At 38.0% G+C, this 20,203-nt stretch overlaps 1 protein-coding gene across 1 annotated transcript in view; it reads right to left on the bottom strand.

Moving 5' to 3' along the window:
• Positions 1-540: 540 nt before the first annotated feature.
• LOC124166740 (cytochrome P450 315a1, mitochondrial) overlaps positions 541-20,203 on the bottom strand; it is a 39,894-nt gene continuing 20,231 nt past the window's right edge. Inside the window, exons 2-8 of the mRNA XM_046544413.1 lie at positions 7,635-7,828; positions 6,969-7,199; positions 6,584-6,744; positions 5,902-6,156; positions 3,772-3,879; positions 1,697-1,891; positions 541-1,599 (exon numbers count right to left, since the gene is read on the bottom strand). Of these exons, the coding sequence (XP_046400369.1) occupies positions 1,489-1,599; positions 1,697-1,891; positions 3,772-3,879; positions 5,902-6,156; positions 6,584-6,744; positions 6,969-7,199; positions 7,635-7,828 (1,255 nt within the window). The 3' untranslated portion in view covers positions 541-1,488. The remainder of the gene's footprint in view (positions 1,600-1,696; positions 1,892-3,771; positions 3,880-5,901; positions 6,157-6,583; positions 6,745-6,968; positions 7,200-7,634; positions 7,829-20,203) is intronic.

The following is a 20,203-nucleotide window of genomic DNA, read 5'->3' as shown; positions in this document are numbered from 1 at the left end:
GGCCTGACATTGAAACATTCCAGGGTGCCTCCAAGACCTCTCACCATGATATAGTTTGGACCAAGCAGTCAGTTTGAGGTCTTGCATGCTGGCTCATGTACAGTAGAAACATCTCAATGAGTGGAAGAATAATACTAGCTAGTGCTCACATGAGTGACAGGGCTTCTCTCTTGTATCGGTTCCTATATCAGTTAAATATGTATACCAAATTAAATATGAGTCTTGTTATCTTCAAACAGATCATCCATCATAGTGGAGTTTATTAGCTGATGGATTAATTATAGAATTCTAAAGCAGGTATGAAGAGTAAAAATACCAGTTTTATGCAAAGAGAGGGGAGTGATGTTACTATTCTAGAAATCTCCCAAACCAATGTCCTGTAGTCCACAGAAAAAAATGAGAGCATTAAGAATGAATGCACAATGTCCAGGATTAGTATCGTTTGGAATATTTAAAGATTCAGCAACAACTCTTCCATTACTTGGAATATTTTAAGTGAATTGCCATAAGTTGTACAATCACTTGATAAAGGAACTTGAATTTTTTTGTAAGCTGTATTCCACATTTATTGACATTCACTTACAAGGACTGACATCATCATGAGACAAATAAATTGCTGATAAAATTTCAAGCACACAAGCAGGACTGACACAAATTCATAAAATCACTCTTAGAAAATTAAAAATTTTAAAACAAAGGGAATAAAACATTTCAACGATTCCCAATAAAATAATAACAATGTTGGAAGACAGCTTTTAAAACTTTCTGCAAAGAATAATGCATCATTAACACTGCTGTTGTCTTAAGACAAATTTTACTTGTGTATCACATTTGAATTTTTTCAAATTGAACTAACAATAGAAAGGAATGATAACAGCATTTTATAAATTATGGTATACATATAATCAAGTTACCAACACAAAGGCATCATTTACATTCTATTAAAGCTTTGAAAAAACATCTTAAATGCTGTAGCATCACTTCCACAAACCTAGCCCACTCAAAAGGCACAATTGTTCAGCCTCATTATGGCACAATGCCAGCTTCATCCAATTAATTACTCATCATATAGTGCTTCAAGAATGCACCTGCTGACATCAAGCGAGATCATTTCATCAGCAGGTGAGATTCTTACTCTTAGTAAAAAACACCACGATAAATTACAGGAAGACAACATATAAAACACACAACATTTTTATAAAAACGGGGTAAAAACGTTGTAAAAATAATGACTCAAAAATCTCCAGGCGTGCAAAACAAAGCTATATGTAGCATTGACTCTCACCACAAACACAGTGCTGGGCATCTGATGATATTTGAAGGAGCTGACACCTAATGGTTGCATCATTTCATTGATAGCAAAGCTATGAGAATATAAAAATGCAATTTCAAATAGAAACATTTCTTATAAGAAATGTATTAGCATTCTTATACTAATAGAGTCTCCATTCTTTATCTACCATAACAATAATTGGCCAATAAATGATATCACCTCTCACGGAATCGTATTCGAATTGGCACTTCAGGAACTGATACTAGCCTAAGAATCATCTTTACATCATCCTTGTTCAACAAGTCCAAGTGGAAATGATTCACCAGCTGCAAAAAAGCAAACGCAAGGTAATAATGGAAATATAATTTGAATAAATATATGTACATTAATTTCCAGTAAAAAATTTATCATTGCAGGACTTACTTTGGAAATTGTCATGGACATTTGCATTTCAGCAATCTTTTTCCCAATGCAAGACCTTGCCCCCATTCCAAATGGAAGAGATGCATATGGACTATTTACTCCTAAATATGGTTTTTGCATTGGTCCTTTCCTTTGACCAGAAGACATAGGGCAACCCGCAGGGATGTTATCATTAGCATAGGCACCGCCATGAGACTGCAGAAGAGGATAAAATAACATGAAAAAAATTAATATGATGAAAGAGATGCACATAATAATAAAAGAGAATGATGAAAAAGAAGAGGTAGAGAAAATATAAGATTTATATGATAAATTCAATGATGGCACTCATAGGCAGAGTTTTTGGGGGCCAGAGAGCGCCAGGCCACGTCAACTTAAATACATACGTAGTAATTTGCCCAAAAAAAAGTATGAAACCTGTAGAAATGCCAAAACATTTTAGTATTAGATAGTCCGTAAGACGCAGTTTTCAAAGACTAATTTCGACAAATTTTCCAAGGTGAGGGCCCCAGGGACGCACATGATACAATGGGAGCTATTCAATAGCCCCAAAACTCCCAATGGGATCTCTAGCCCCCAACATAAAAAACTAAACTCCACCCACCATGTCAAAAGAGCAAATAATTAATAATACTGCTCTTCAACCCAGAAGTTGACGTTGGTTAGAAAAAGTGAGGGTAGAGCTTACCCTACACAAAGTTCCAGGCATTCAAAGTTTGCACTCTCTGGGTATAAGAATAAGCTTATTACTCTTGGCCACCTATAATTGTGATGACTTTGTTGCCGGTGTCCAAAGACTTCAACTGGGAAGGGAATGCAGCAGGGACGCACTGGTAAGGAGCCAAATGCTCTTTGAGTCACTATGCTCCCCAGAAAATATCGAGTCAATATGTGCCATGAATGAGATCAAATTATTGGTCTTGATAAAAAATGTATCAACTACAAAGCTCCTTCAAGCCTCCCAAGTGCTTTCTTCTAATTTACTAGATTTTCATTTAAAATTGATTCTCACATTTTCAGAGGAAACAAAATGAGGCAGGTATCAAGAAAGCAGCTTGCGCAGATGAGTCATTAAAAAATGAAGGAATATACGGGAAAATGGATTCTGACGTAGACTGGGAGAGATATTGCAGGAAGCACTTTGGAATTGAAATTGAAAGAAAGCCTGGTAAAATGCTTAATGCCATAATGTACAGCAGAAACAAAGGCATTGGAAAAGAAAAGATGAGTAGGAGAATGGCTTGTGAATTTAGAGAATATGTTCTGAATGAAAAGTAAAGCTGTGAAAAGGTGCACATCAAGTACTGAAGCAAACGTGTGATTTCAAAGCAAAAGAGATGACTTTTTCAGCACCTGCTTGGCATCACAGAAACATTAGCAGTATTATATAAAGGTCAGAGAAATGGCAAATGATAGGCTGTTAACAGTTCGAAAATTGGCTTTTAAATACAAAGGAAAACAAGAAGATAAACCCAGAGTGATCACAGAAAAGAGCGAGCTGGCTGAATTTGATAAATAGGTAGGTACTTCGTAAGTGCTCTTATTGGCACAATTGCCTCCCATCACTAAATTTACCTCAAACTATGATTCCTTCGGTCACCCCAAAGTCCTTGAAGTGCAAGGTGGCCCAGGAATAGAGGCCCCCGACCCTAAATGTGTGATATTGCATGCCGTTTGCTTAATCTGGGGTGAGCTCTACCCTTTCATACCAAACTAACCTCTGGGTTGAATCACATAGTGATATGCAAGTGAATGAGTGGTGACCCAATCGTGGTATTTAGATGTGGTTATATCATCAAAACAAAGAAACTTCATTAGGGCTAAGTGAAATGGAAATCAGAGCCATGATAAAGCAGAAAAAAGTAAGGACACAACAGTAAAGTAGAATTAGTCATTGGGGCTGAAAAGAGCTAGTATACACACCAGGGTTACTAGGGTTCTTAAGAAAATGGTGTAACATTTGTCGGCAATTTTGGCACGAGTGCTGAACCAAGCGTTTTCATCGTCTGAGACATTACACCTAATGACTATGCAACCAGTTCCAGGGATAAAATCTGAATCCTGTTTCTGTTTACCTTTCTCACATCATCCACCCTCATCCACCTTTCTGGCCAGAATTTTTCAGGCTCAGGGAAATACCTAGGATCTCTCCCACTAGAGTACACAGATACCAAAATAAGATTCTGAAAATAGAAAAAGAGGTAAAATTAGTCACATTATCCTCTGATAGTGGAATAATGTTAACTTATAATATGATACCAGATAAGTCTACCATTATGGACACACAAAGTTATTTACATTTAATATAAACCTTTATTAACGGCATGAACATCATCCAATAAAAACACCAAAGAGTTTGCAGAGGATATGCTGAAAATACTTGCTCAAACTACACATTATCTTTAACACATTCAATGGAGACCAATTTTCATGAACGTCATCAAATACGGCCTTTAAAATAAGAAAGAAAAATAGAGGTTTTCGTGCCATAACTTCCTTTCAAATACTGCTATTTACAAACGGCACACACGGGTCGAAAGAGGGAAGCTTGCTGAAGGCCACGCACATGATTGGAAGACTCTGAAGTGAATAATAGTCACGTACGGAGGCGAAGAAAGGCCCCCGTTCGACCAGCAGAGCAGGTCCATTTACATGCTCCATATTTCGGCTTGGACGGGACCACGTTAATTGACGTGCTCCGTGCTGAATGTGTTAAGTGCTAAATCTGGGACCACTCTTCATATACCATGTTTGGTGGTATGCGAGACACACTGGCATGTAATACCCTCCCTCATTTCAGTATGGCATGCACAAGAAAAAATGTCTGTGCGAAGGCGGGCTACCCCGACAACTTAAGTTAGTTCCTTTTAGTTCTTATGCTTGAGAAAAGCAAACTAGGTGGCACGATCATTGATGTAATTGCAAAAAAAATATTAATTTATGTTATATTGACGTACCAATGAGGGCATTTTTTTTTGTAAAGCAAACAGTTCCACTCAGCAAGAAGCTCATGCTGTTTTTTTTATAATAGGGTGGTTTCCTATTATTTTTTTATTGCTTTAATCGAAAGATTATTACTCCTGAAGTACGTATTTCACGGTTTTAGATTTTTAAACGACAACATCTATTTTTCGCGATTAAATGAAAAGTGAAAATTTTCAAGCGCACGAAAACGCGACGCTTAAGTATGAATGTCGGGAAATATTCGTACGTCGTATTTCTGGTTCCCCCTCCCGCCCGGTGAGGTGACCTTGAGGCGAGGCTTAGCGCTGATACGTCGCAGGATGCTAGCGGATAGCTGAGTACCTTGCTGAATGGTAGCGCATGGCTTAAAAAAGGTTTATTAATACCTTATCAAACGAAGAAAACTTTCCGAACTTAGCCAGTTTTAATAGGTGATTATTAAGACATGTTTCCCTGAGCTCTGTGCCTCATGCATGCATTGGTAACCTCAGACTATGTATAACTCCTATCCTCTCGTGTAGAAACTAGGTCCCTGTGACGTCATGCGGAGTGGAATCGCATGGGCGCCAATCTGGCCTTTTTCAAATGAGGATAAAATTTGACCCTTGCCATTCGTCTAAACCGGTATTTCAAAAACCAAATAATTTGTGTATTATGAATACACTAATGGTGGGTAACGAATCGCAATCAATGCCTTTCGTTTTCTTTGATGAAGGAAACTACCCTATTAGCTGTTACATTAGCTGATCGAGCCCATTCAATATCTTGCTCTCAACTCCTTTTATATTGCTGAAGCAAGCAAAATGCTAACGATACATATATATTATAATAAATGCTAATTAGTGTCACATAATAGCAATGAGCTTAATATTGACAATAACAACTACAAGTATTCAATTGAATAATAAATATATTTTAGTAAATGTAATTGATATAAATAAAATGGAGTAGGCAAGTATTGAACCAAACGTGGAGGTTGAAGCTTCATGTTTAAGACACCAGTGATCTTTTTGCTATTATTGTGTAGAACAGGTGCATCTCAAATGCCATCAAATACAGCATTCATTCATTTCAAATAGCATATGCTGTATATGAATATTTATTCCTTTCATTAAAATCCAATGAATGTTTAATACATTTGTTTGAAATTTAGTTAACTATCAAATTAAACTAAATATGTACATGTAGAAATATTCCGTTCCATCACTACTTATTGTTAGATAAATGAAATGATTTTTTACCCCAGCTGGTATGTTGTATCCTCCAATTGGGCAATCTACTGGTAAAACTCGGGTGATGAATGGTGCAACAGGAAACATCCGCAGGGCCTCTCTGATTATTCCCTTCAAAATTGGTAACTGCTGAATTAGATTTTCTGACCCATGTTCATTCACAGTTTCATCAAGACCAGCATCCTTTATTTCCTTCACAACTTTTTCTTGGACTTCTGGATGTTTGGCTAGGAGGTAAAGTGCCCATTGGGTTGAATATGCTGTCTGGAAAAAAAATCATCACAGAGTGATTAAAAATATCAGTGACAGTTTAAATCAGTAACATAAAGCTTCCCATAAAACTTAAAACTACAAATAATAAGAAAAGTGACAGTATTTATTTATTCCTACTTTATGCTGCTTGCCGAGGAACAATTATTTGTATAAAGGCAAGTTGATTTTAATTTGCACATTATTGAAAACATTTTTTCTATATCCTTTTTAATGGTTAAGCAATAAGTGGAATTACCATTTATGTATTCTTTTATGAGGGGTTTGCATATTTATTCTCTAAACAAACTAAAATAAAGATAACCATCTCATCAGTAAAATCATTCATTAAGACAAACAAAATTGGCTTTATTTAAAAATAAATATGACGCTCAAAAATTAGTCGTGAACAAAATTGGAAAAATTTGTAGTATTAACTTACAGTATCTCCTGCAGCTAGCACCAAATCGGTGACAATTCGTATGACATCTTTCATCTCAAGACCTTCAGAAAGCATTCGAATCAAAAGGCCATCCCTTTCATTTATTTCACTGGAACCATTCTTTTGGCAAAGTGGAATAAGTTCAGTTACTAATGCACTGGCTGGAAATAAAATTATTTGTCTTATGAAAAATTGCATTAACCAATCATCCCTCATCTATTATAGAAACATTAAAAAATAGCAACATCAATTTTATGGGAGAGTATTAAATCTCATTTACTTTTAAGGTTTAGTTTTACGATAATAATTCTACGGATAAACTTTTAAATTTTATCAAAGAAATTTTTAAGGCCCAAAAATTGATTATTAAAGAACTGAATAAAACCTTTAGAAAGTGCAGAATCCACAGCATCAACAAACTGGGTCCAAGCAGGTAGCCTTAAATATTTTGCAAGTCTCGCAGGAATTAATGTAAGACGAGCACTTTCTTGGAAGACAAGATGCACTACTGAAGACAATTCCGTGATTGTTGCCTCAAGAGCTTCACTTCTCGATGTTTTAACACCATTAGTCAAAGAAGCATATGATTGGCCCCCAAGCAACGTTGCGACAACAGCTGTAAAGAAAGATTATACTTTAGGGAAGCATTTGGAATCACAGCAACAAAATAATAGGCAACAAAAGCGGATCATTACACAAAAAAGGTATATAGTGTACGTTTCAGGTAATTTCATTCCGTTCCACCTCCAATCAAGCAAAATAAACCATAGCCTTGATTTTTGTTCTTCATGGAGGGGAATGTGCTATGGGGCATTCCCATTCCCTGGCCCACTTTGCATTTCAAGAATTTTGTTTGGGGATGTGAGCAAGGATTTGAACTTTTAAACTCTTCAATCAGCATCCCAAAACTGTAGCTATTTGGCCACCAGACTCCCTATGATTTTTAAAGACATATGCCAATTTACTACACAATATAACTTGAAGAGATATAAATTATAAACTGTGTCAACCGTATTTATTTAATTTATAATAGTAGACTTTCTATACTTACTGTTGATTGACCAGCGATAGAGCTCAGCTTCAATATTCGTGATTTCTCCATTTACTCGGATGTTTTTCCATCGCCTCAGCAAGTTGTTGGAAATAGCATTGCAAGGTTCTCTCAAAAAATCTGTAGGTGATGATGCAGTCTTTAAGAGAAGTTTGTTCATAATGCGTCTGAAGTGGACCCACTCATCACCATCCCTGCACAAAAATAAATTAAAAAATTAACAAGAATGTCCCTTCGAAAAAGAACAGCAAAAGCTTCTAATAATTATGACTGGATTATATGAAATTGAGCGCATTGATTTCAAGATAAATGATTTTTTCCACTAGCCCTCACATTACTGCAAACAACTTTGAGATTGCATAAATTTTCAAAATCAAGGAGCTCCAATCATAATCAAGGGTAATAAGTACAATGAAAAATCAGATTGTTAAAGGTAAACTATTGCATACCACCATTTGATATCAATTTCAAGTAAAGTAATAGCTTGTGAGGGCTTAAAAGTGCAACATTATTGTGCACATGGGCATACCCAGCGAGGGGCAGGAGGGGGCAGCTCCCCCCCCCTGGAAACAAAAATCGCAAATGCCTTTAAGGAAAATAATATTTTTTCAAGTAAATGGGTTTCAATATATGAGTTTCACTTCATTTCCGACGTCCCCAGAAATGCCACGCTAAAAATTTTTGTAGGTTGCTTCTTACGAGCCTAGGAAAACATCTCATCTCTTCTCTAAAGACAGGCGGTCTTCATACGCTCAATATACCTTAAAAAGCACGATATTTGCTATTTCCCCCATAAGACTATGGGGGGCGTTCAGCCAAGCAATAGAGAACACTGCCTTACCCACGTTGAAACGTATGGAACGACTCGGCTTGGTGACGGAGAAAAGTTGAAAGTGCAATCTAGAGGACTCTGGTCAAATCCAGTATTCTGTGCCAATAGCGCTTTTTAAATCGGGACGGATACAGAAAAAACTATAGTAGGTGCGCAAAAGATATCTTGAGCTACCTTTACTTCTACCGCCATAAAAAATAATCAAGTTACACGCAAAGTTGAAGCACGACACATAAAAGGCAATACCATTTTATGAAACAAAAAAGTTAAAGAGTTGAGGTTCTGCAATGTACGGCAATGCGGGCGGCCCCGCACAAGGGGGCGCGCGCCCCCATTGTATCCGCCAGTGGGTGGAGGCCATAGGTGAAGATTAGTTTGTAAGCTTACCCTTTTACCAGTGCATTACTCATATCTGCAAGTGAGAAATTTAAGGTTGGAGTGAAAAAATATCCCTGACAAGGTGAGTGAGGAGATATTGTGAGCTTAAAGGCTTATAAGCCATTATTAGCCATGTACGCCCTTTACATTGGAGGAAATAGATTATTTCGGTAATCGAATTATACGAGCGAAATTGCCAATAGATAAATCAATTTAGTATGGGCACAGTGGTAAAAAAAAATAATATCAATGGCGGCGATAGATTCCGCAGTATAATTTCTAATAACATAAGGTAACAATCGTTATCCCATACAGAAACAGAAGCGTTGAAAAGATGAAAAAATAACCACCCGAAGGAATCCATACTTACTCCCCTGGTTGTTACTCATTTAATATTACCTTAGTATAATATTAAATGAGTAACAACCAGTTCTTCTAGTTCGAATTTGATTATTCCCTAATTTTATCATGAAAAATCTAAGGTCAATATTCAACGTCTTCAATATGAGCCAATTTTTTATTGCGATACCCACATGGACTCGCTCAGCGACCGCAGAGGCGTATTTCCGGTGACTTAATAAGCCGCAAAATAGAACTGTTCGGAGGAAGAGAGAGATCTGAAGGGTGTCAACAAGAAAAGATATTCAGGCAATAAATATGCAGTACTACGCCTGATTTTTGAGGTGTTGACAACCTAATGGTACAAACATGTGACGCAACAACAACCAGTGAATCTCATAATAATTCATACATCTTAATGACCAACATCCCCGGACACACAAAAATGCCGCGTCAACATATTTCCCAAGCTTCCTTTATTTCAGCTACGTTAATTACAATATTCCGCTGCCTTGTTCCTCGACTGGCGGACGTGACCCCGCGGGAAACCGACGAACTAAGAGGCAATAGGTATTCCTTGTATATAAATTTCTATCATTTAATGCACAGTTAATGTACTTTCCGAAAAAATTATCAATTCGATATTTTATCATACATACAGCATCAAGTACTAGTACATAATATCTATTCCAACCAGATTATGGTATATATGTAGTAAGTGCTTCCTCGGTGAAATGTGATTTCGTAGAGCCGAGTTTACTCGAGAAAAAGATAAGTGGAGACGGCCAATCAAGCACAATAAGAAAGGATATTGATATGGAAAAAAATCATATTGCATGCAATAATGAGTGACTACGGCTAGTTCATTTTGAACATTTATCCCGGTACTTGTGACTACTTAACTACTGCAAACAAGAATATACAATAGTATAGCATGGTATCAAAAATTTATCAAGGTAACTGCGAAAATTGAAGCAACAATGAATTCCCCAGCACAGTATATAAAGCTCCATTATCTGACGCTTGCCTGATCCTCTCTCTCCATTCGAACATCCAGTTTCGCCATGCTAAGACAAATAAATTAAATTGCTGCATTCGATCTCAGAAAAACCTTTTTAATGCTTTTTAATAATATATGACACAATACCGATGTAATACAGAACATAAGTAAGACTTATCCGGCTTAACTTCGTAGAAACTATAAATAATACTGAACCAATAATAAAAAACTTTGTAAATTTCCACATTTGATGCATTATAAGGCCATAGTTTCGTCGAAGAGTCTACATCATCAGATCTGACCTGAGATCATCCTGTGGAATTTAAAATTTTTTTTTGTTAGGTCAAGATTAAATATAAAACAGATTGCATGTCTAACACCCAATTCCCCGACTCCCTCCTGTTTGAATCATTTCGCGTCATCCGGATTTATTCTCCAGGGTTCGCGCACCTTTTCATATCCATTAAATGAATGAAATTCACGTTCGGAGCCCATACCAAAGTTCATCTACAAAGCCGTTGACCCTCTTGAGAAAATTACGCTCCTTAGAGGTATAATTCTTATTCCCATTGATATTAATTCCACCAACTCTCACACGTTCCAAGAAAACCGTTAGAAAATGCTAAAATGACACGGAGCAAACATGTTCCCCACACTTCCCCCCTTATCTTTATCTTTGAACCTGTTCCCTAGGCGAATATATTACCCCCCCCCCCCCCCCCCCCCCCCCCGAAGACTCACTGCCGGCAATAACGGCATTAAATCTTCAACGAATAAACGAAGGCACAAACACTACTCTAAATACGTTGACCTTTCATCAGCCTCTTTTTCGGTGAAGAGGAATTGCTTATAAGCTTGTGACATGTCAGTCCTGAACCTTTCTCTCACCACGATTATTTCACCCCTTGAGAACAGTACAATGGTAGGGAGAAAAACAGTTATCAGTTAATGCACAACATATGGATTGGTCCAATTGAGCTCTAACGAAAAATGCTAGAAAATACACGATAAAACAGGAAATTGGATAATAATTCGATTTTAGATTTCACCTGGTCCAAAATATGATTTCCACTGAGAAATTTACTTTATTAACTACTACGGCATACAATTATCGAATGGGCAACGGCGGATACGCCGCAAAGAATTTCACTTTGATCGTTGCATTTGACAACTATCGTTAAAAGTCAAGAGACGAATACGAATGAATGAAATCACTGAAATTGATAGTTGAATGCATAAAAATGGTTAATATTAATCAATGCATGTTTTATGCCAAATTAATCAAGACAAAGGGCCCACTAATCATAAAACTAAGGAGTAAATTTACAGCATGGGGAACACTTAAAATGGACATCATGCATGAAGAAGTGATGGCGATTGTATATCAAACGGAGTATTGCACTCGTTGCACGATTCAGATATTTGAGCAATGTGGAAAGACTGTGACTGGAGGGTGTAGGGGAATTCAATGTGTGAGGGGGGAAGAAAATAGAAAAAAAATGAGGAACAGGAAGAAAGTCAGCTAAAAACGTGCACGATCCGGCAGGTGAGGGTCAAAAGTTCTTGAAAGATATAAAGAAAAACTAGAATTGGTAACGTGAGGAGATAATGAGAGGCAAGGAGATTCTGAACTTGGAAGGAGAAGAAAGAATTTTTGGAAGTAAAGGTAAGAAGGAAGAAAAGAGTCCTTTTTGGATGGAATTATGGGGAATAGGATAGATTCTGAGTAAGAGCGATATATGTAGAGTGAGAATACAAAACAATCTGCAGCTTTTGATTGGTTATTTTAATCAAAATTATAGTAGTATGAACAAGATAATATTTTTTTAATTAAATAATTTTTAGAAAAATAATGCAATACATAGATTGCACCCCACAGATATATTTTTAGGTGTACCTACTGGAAATAAGAGAACTATGTGCAAGGTAATGAACACTACCTCATTAGTGCGACGGAGTATCTGTAGAACAATTTTAGCCTTATACAATAAAAGAGAAGAATAATGCTGGATTTCGTAAGTAATTCAAAAGAAACTAACCTTTCCAATCCTAGTCTCACAGGTAAATAATCCTTAATCAGGGCTGTTAACCTAAATTTATAATCGTGATTGTGTGATTTATCAAATTCATAACTTTTCTGAACTATTGGTCGTGATTGTAAATATTACATAGTAAATATTGAAAATAATTGGATCACTCTAACCTGATCACCGCACTGCGAACATTATTCAAAACTGATAAAAATGGGCATTAAGTGGCGAATTAAATCAAGCTCCTGTCGGTACTATACTTTCTGATTGAATTTGTTACAGAGTAAATATTGAGAATAAGTGGAGCGCTCTAACCTCATCGCTGCTCTGCGAACATTTTTCAAAACGGATTAAAATCAACGGAAGAAACGAGGTGAGTAGCAAATTAAATAAAGTTTCTACGGGTCAAACTGGGGCTTCGTCCGCCTATTCCCCTGGGGTGATGCACAGATATCCAATTGGTTTTCGATTTGCAAAATCTTAGCCATGTTTTTGGAGCAAAATAAAAAGGACACTCCAGATCGGATGGGGCTATTGCGGTTCGTTGGTGGGCACGGCCGCATCTTTGCTGCTGAGTCACCCCTCTTCTCATTATCGCGAGACACGAACGGCTGCTGCGGCACACCTGGGGGATGACGGCCTTTTGTGAGTCTCCCCCTCTCTGTCTCTCCTCGGCCAACAACCGCCGGCCCGGGGTGTGCCCACTGCGGATGAACAACTGCCCTCAAAAATCACGCCTCAAGATATGACAATCATCTTCTTCCTTTCGCCACCCAAACGCTTCCTTCCTCGATCGCGCCCTTTCCGGACGCTCGCTCTCTCTCTCTGCGAACACGCCGGAAGCTGGTCAACCCCAATTTCTCTCCTTCGAAAGAGAAGTGAGATGCAGCGCAAGCGCGGTGAGAAAGTGACCGAAAATTTCGATAATTAAAGTAAATCTCTAAAAAAAAATTGGTATCTGGTTATAGAAAAACGTAGTTACTTGAAATGGTGGGGGTCGAATCTTTAATCAAAAGAGTGATGCAGTGCAAGCACCGTGAGGAAGTGGCCGAAAAATTGGTTAATTAAAGTCATTCTCTAAAAAAATTAATAGGAAATAGCTAAATATTAATTTAATTAAAATGGTTAGGATAGAATTTTTGTTACGTTAGGGAATGGTTTTCTTGAATGAGCGGGTTTGATCTAGTAGTTAATTCATTTCCATGGTTTACTTTCAGACTTGTGTATTACCACGGCAATATTGGCAGACTGAAGAGTTCTCCGTGAAAAATAAAATACCGCTGAATTTCCCCAAAGTCTTATGGGTGACTGAATGCACAAATTTGGCAAGGTTGATTTCACTTAAAATTACGTAGAAAAACTAACTGTAAATATTAATGACCGGTGAATGAATATTTTACGAAAAAAATAAACTTTAACGCTTTCAAAATAGTACCGATTAAATAAAATAGCAAAATAAATTTTTGTGGTTAAATTTTAATTTGAATCTAAAACCCAAATGTAAGATAAATATTGCGCCAAATGAACTCTAGTAAATGTATTTGAGAATCCAAGTAGTTACTCGCGTAGTCAAACAGGTATTCGTCTGGATAGGCATTGAAGCAAGGAGTACAAGGGCTCATGAGTACAGAAAAATAACAATTTTTTTTGGGAGGATAACATTTGCCCTGTTCGAAAGGTTGTGGTCTGATATCTGGATCACAGATTTCTTTTTCAAAATCTAATAATATAAACCACTGTTGCTAGAGCCTAAAAGTTATAAAGATATACTATTCCTAAATTCGAGCAGATTTCGGAAACAAGTGCCCATGGAAACAAAGTCATTATTACTGCAGCAATTCTAGTAATAAGCAATTACAATCATGAAGACCGACGATAATAGGACTTAGCGCTCAGGATAGCGCCAAATAAACCTAGAACGATCGAATTTATTTCACCAAATTAATAGTTTTTAAATGCGAGCGAATCAACACCATATATTGATTTTAGGCAACTCGTATGCCACTAAAAATTCTGGCGACAAGAAGCTCCACTTAAATTTTTGTCTTTTGGAACCGAAATTCGCGGGAAACAAAATATTATTTAATACTATTCATAATACTGCATAAATAAGGCACCAGTTCTTCCAGCTGACGCTTCAATTTTACTGCCACTTTGGGCGCATTCTTATCGGTTTTCATATACATAACTTCGAACTTCTCGTGGGGAACACATATAAGGAATATTTACGGCATATCCCTGAAGGAATTAGGATTCGTCAAGCGTATTATGGGAAGATTTTCGGATGAGAAAGTAAAAGAAAGGTGCTATTTCGCACTCGTCCGACTTTGAATATGCAGCGAGCGTATGGGATTCGGTGCAGAAAGGCTTAATCCGCGAACTTAATATAATACAAAGGAAGGCTGCGGGGTTCGTCAAAAACTGCTGCGGGTGTACGGACAGCTTTACGCGAATTACGCTGGGAGCCGCTGGAGACCCGGAGGCTGCGCGCTAGCCTTAGATTGGTTGAACAATTGAGAATGGATATCTTTAAGAGCGAAACTGAGAACATAATATTAGAGCCCTACTATATTTCCAGGCCCGACAGATGCGATAAATTAAGAGAGATATTTTGCCGAACGGATAGATATGCGAATTCCTTTTTTTCCCCGCACCGTAAAGTACTTAAATAAATATAAGTCGTAATTTCGTTAGAACATTTCCTTTTTATGTGTGCGATGTGCAAATGGTTGGTGCCCTAACACTCACTGCCACACGCCTTTTAGGCGGCTTGCGGGGTAGTATGTAGGTCTAGATATGTCTACAGCGTTATGATGAGGTGTGAGCGATCCATTTACTATCAATATTTACTACATAATTTTTGCAATCGAGGGGAATAGTATTGAAATTTTATGAAGTTAATATATCACATCATCACGAATATAAATTTCTGTTAATCCTGGCTTATTTCTCAGTGTTCTTTGGATCGACCTGCCGGTCAGCGACGCAAGAGGAGACTTATGCAAACCCAATTAAATGCGTAGTGAGTGCCGTGCCAATACAAGTAAAGGCCGACGGGAGAATTCTCAGTTGAATATTCCTTTCTAAATCAGAATCTCGAGTACCATGTGGAAACTCGTACATCGGTATTTTCCAGAACACACGCCACACTTCCAAGACGAAGCATTCACCCCTTGATGATGTCCCAAGTCTGAGAACTCGGAGGAAAATTCCGATTTCCTTTCCTAAACGGATTCGGCGCGTTGAATTGGGTGACACCTGGGCACATCTCCATGCATTATGATTCACGATTCCATAGAGAGGAAGTGTATAATTCGCACGCATATTATGCCTCCCCAATGGTGACGGAAGGGGATATTCATCGCCAAACAAGCGAGGTGAAATAAGAAGGTCAAAGACGCAGTTAAGAATCAACCTAGGCGAGGGAGCGAGGAGCCCTACTTCTTCCAGATCGCGTTGAACCAAGGGCTCCAGGACAGATGTAGCCTCTAATATTACAAAAGAGGATTCCCCATTCGGCACCTTATGTACTGTCACCTTGGCGACTACGTTCAGGAGGTCCAATTCTATTCCGCAGAAGCTTGATTTCTGCCGCAATTTCGATCGCTTTTTCATCTGTTTTCACAAATTCCTTATGTGTGGCGATGAGTACAGAGCGACCAATTTTCTTCCAATATTTTGTAGTGTATTATTTGCAATAGGGTAGTTTCCTTCATCAAAGAAAACGAAAGGCATTGACTGCGATTCGTTACCCACCATTAGTGTATTCATAATATACTGATTATTTGGTTTTAGAAATACCGGTTTAGACGAATGGCAAGGGTCAATTTTATCCTCATTTGAAAAAGGCCAGATTGGCGCCCATGCGATACCACTCCACGTGACGTCACAGGGACCTAGTTTCTATACGAGTAGATAGGAGTTTTACATCGTCTGAGGTTACCAATGCATGCATGAGGCACAGAGCTCAGGGAAACATGTCTTAATAATCACCTATTAAAACTGCCTACGGTCGGAAAGTTTTCTTCGTTTGATAGGGTATTAATAATCCTTATTTAAGCCAAGCGCTACCAGCTAGCAGGGTACTCTGCTACCTGCTAGCATCCTGTGTCGTATCAGCGCTCAAAACGTCGGCCCAAATTCACCTCACTTGCAGCAGCGGGAACCATAAATACGTCACACGGAGTTTTCCCGGCATTCGCACTTAGCCGTCGCGTTTTCGCGCGCTTGAAAATTTACTCTTTTAATTTAATCGCGAAAAATAGATATCGTCATTTAAAAATCTAAATGTGTTAAATACGTACTCCAGGAGTAATAATCTTTCGATTTAGGCAATAAAAAAATAATAGAAAACCACCCTAATCTTTAATTCGGCACATAACTCTCTCTTGACCTCTATATTTAGTGTCTTCATCTCAAGACCAACATTTCAAAGCATATATATAGCATCATCATATTAATATTGTAATATACATGGCATCATTAAGAACATAAGTACATTTTGATCGACACCCCTGAATATGTCTTATCCATGAAATTCGGATCTCTCTATACGCCAGCGACGCGAGTGGTGAGTTTTGTAGACCAATGTAAGTGCTCAATCGGCTAGAACACATGCAGAGGCTCTCTTGGGAATCCACATTTGTAATACTCGTTGCTGTCACCCATCGCGCATTTCAATGTGTTCAACGAAGTCGCCACTCGTGACGCTGACGTTAGAGCGATCCGCAATGCACTGGGAACTAAAATAAAGTAAGGCTGTTAACCGATATTAAAATTCGAGATGATAATAACTCTCGAGTTCATATTTTTTCAATTATTCTTCGAGGGTCCAAATTCATTATTGCAAACACCTCTCTACGCTCACTACCGTGAAGTGTACTAGGGGACGGACTCAGATCCCTTCTATTTAGTCATCTTGGCTGCGGCAATCCCAAACAAAAAAATTGCTCAAGTGCTGAGAGACGAATTCTAAAATCCAGGTAAATGTTGATGATAATGTCTCGAAAACGAATGCGTGAAGATTCTAATTTTATTATACCGTAGGAAATATGGAACTCTCTTTCGAGAAAGATGAATAAGATCGGTTTTCTGTGGGCAATGGATTCAAGCTCAAGAAATCCAAGGAATCGCGCGGTATATTTTCAATACGTCCGAAAACAACACTGTAAGGCCTTTTTACATCGGGTTAATAACGTATTAAAAATTTAACGTACACAAACAACCATGCCCTAGAAAGCGGTAACTTGCCCAGGCGGGACTCGAACTCGCGACCTGCTGTTTAGGCCGTTTTACACGGTACACGGAATAGCGCAATCTGACGTACGTGGGAAGGCGTAATCAAAATTGCGTCGCGTACAGCGGTGAATTGCTAGAACACATGCGAGAATGCGTGGATGTGAGACGGCAAAATAGCCCCTGTTCTAATTTCGTTCATGCATTTTGCGCAATTCCACGCCATTTTAGAAATTAATGCTGCTCTAACCTGCGCAATGCCGTGCCCCGTGTAAAACGGCCTTTTCGCAGGCGAGGACCTTACCCCGCCGCCACCGCGGCTGACTATTTGGAGGTGGCAACGGATAGCTGAGTACATTTGCACCTTGAGGGTCGGGTGGACAGAGAAGAGTCGAGAAAATTCGGCGTCAGTATTAATCTGCGATTAATGAGCGGTTCCGAGGGGACCGCGGCGTTAAGTCCCTTCTGATGTACGGAGTGCTGAACTTCAAGTGCCCTCCACAAAGCACTGAAGGAGGAATGGGGCAGTCCTTAAAGAATCTTCGCCAACGCTGGGTTTTGAACCCGGACTCGCAAGGTGGGATGCCAACACCCTAAGCACGACACCAATCCGATCCCATCCATCTATTTTTCATCCCATCCCTCATCCATCCGCATCCATTTTTTGGGTGAAAACGACAGAAATAAATATAGTAAGAAATCGACGAATTTGCTATGAACCAGGATAAATTTTAAGTAAGACATTATGTTTTCCCGACACATGTCATCGGTGAATGTCTTCAAGGGCAAATTTTCTTTTCACAAAATGGATAAGAAAAATAAGCATTAAATGATAAGTTTTCCAAAGAGAAAAAGTGATAATTTACTTAACAGCCAGGTGTTAACAGAAACGATTCGCCGGCAAGTATCATATAAATAGGATGCAGCTGCTGGCACTTGTCTTCTAGCGCGACTCTATTCTTCAGCTTGAAAATCTCCCAGTCTATCTATTCATTCGATCCATAAAACCTGTTCTCTTCCTTCCCTTCCCCAGTTACCCAACATCCACCCTCATAACACAGACTGCAGTGCACCTTCCAACCTGAGAACCTGCTCCACTACGTACTTCTACCACCGACTTCTCTCACCTCATCTCATTCACGAGTTTCCTCACCTCACCGACTATGCCCACCGTCCCCTCATTGTTCCACCTCACCAACTAGTGATTCTGCTCCGACAACTCAGGAAATTCTCGTCCTCACAACAGATCCAATGTTTCTATGCCCTATCAACCACGCCACGCGCCATTTTCAGCTCCTCCAGATACCTTTCGATGAATTTGCATATTGCACAAAGATGCAAAATTACAACCAAAATTAAGCGGGGAAGTAACTTTTTAAAAATAAATAAATAAAGGTTTGCAGACAATTCAATTCTTTGCTTTGGAATCAAAAATTTTACATAAAAAGGCAGAAATAGTTAAATATATAACATTAAAACATATAATAGTTAACATAAATAGCATAAATAGCAAAAAATGATTCCCGCAGAACTCTTGGAGCGCCTGCTATTAATGAAATCATGCCTAGAAATAAAATAATTCCTGCTGCTAATGAAATTACTCTATGATATTATTAGCCTGGAATTATTACAATTTATGCAATATCAATACTTTAGGCATTATCAAATTCTATAGACAAATATTCCTGATTCCGTATGCCTCTCTTTTCATGCATTTCTCATTAAAATGTATTCATGTATTCTTGGGTAATTTCAATTTCGAGGACGAAACATTAAACTGCTCCAGTCTTTGGTCCCATTAATGAGAGTTACCTACCTTTTTTATCATTTTAATAATCGTCCATGATAAATGTGTATGGGCCTCACTTTTATCATCTCTAAGCAGCTTTCTCTTAAAAATTAAGCCCTTTTCTATTCCTTCGATAAATATTTCGCAGGATCTAATTTAGGGTTTTCCTATTATACTGTGTCATTTTATAGATTTAAATTACTTAATTTTCACACCTTTTCCTTAAAATATTTTTCCCCACAAGTAAAAATACAGTATTATAGTGTGGAAAGTGAGATTTATTTCCTAGTATTTTCGCTAGTTATTTCCTAATATTTTTCTTCGCAGATAACAACACAGTATTGTTATCTGTGAGGAAAAATATTTCAAGGAAAGAGTGTGGAAAGTAGGAGTTATTTCCTACAAAAATAATCCAGCTTAATAACACAGCTTTGTTTTCCGAATTTCCAATCGATTTTCTCTTGGATCTCACAATTTTTATTACCTCTCACTTGACCTTATTTGTGAATGCCATTTCTTTTTCATCTTTTGTGCTACTTTCCCTGAACTCCCGTCACTCTCTTTTAGTTTCAATTAGGGTTACAACTCACTTTTTCTTCTCCCTTTCGATCTGAATACTCTCTCCTCACGATATTTATATGGACTAATATTGGCCATGTTCCTGGACCACTGCCTAAAATTGAAAGAATCAATTTAAAGCCACCTTTTCTTGGAGTTTTTCCTATTATTTTACTCTCATCATTCTTTGCCATACCCCGTATACAAATCACTTGTTAGCAGTTAAATCACTTGAAAACGTTGCTGCGTTTTTGCTTTACAATATCATCAATGTGTGCTGCATAAAATCGAACCTGTGCGAAATCAGTCCCGCAGTTATGTTTCAGCTAATAAAACCCTATGCTAAACTATAAAAACCTCTGCTTCAAATTGCTATTCTAAATAGTGTACGCTATTATTTCCGAACGC

The sequence above is a fragment of the Ischnura elegans genome, chromosome 1, assembly GCF_921293095.1.
Source record: "Ischnura elegans chromosome 1, ioIscEleg1.1, whole genome shotgun sequence".
NCBI lineage: Eukaryota > Metazoa > Arthropoda > Insecta > Odonata > Coenagrionidae > Ischnura > Ischnura elegans.
The sequence above is the reverse complement of the archived record's forward strand: the minus strand, read 5'-3'. Positions and strand labels throughout refer to the sequence as shown.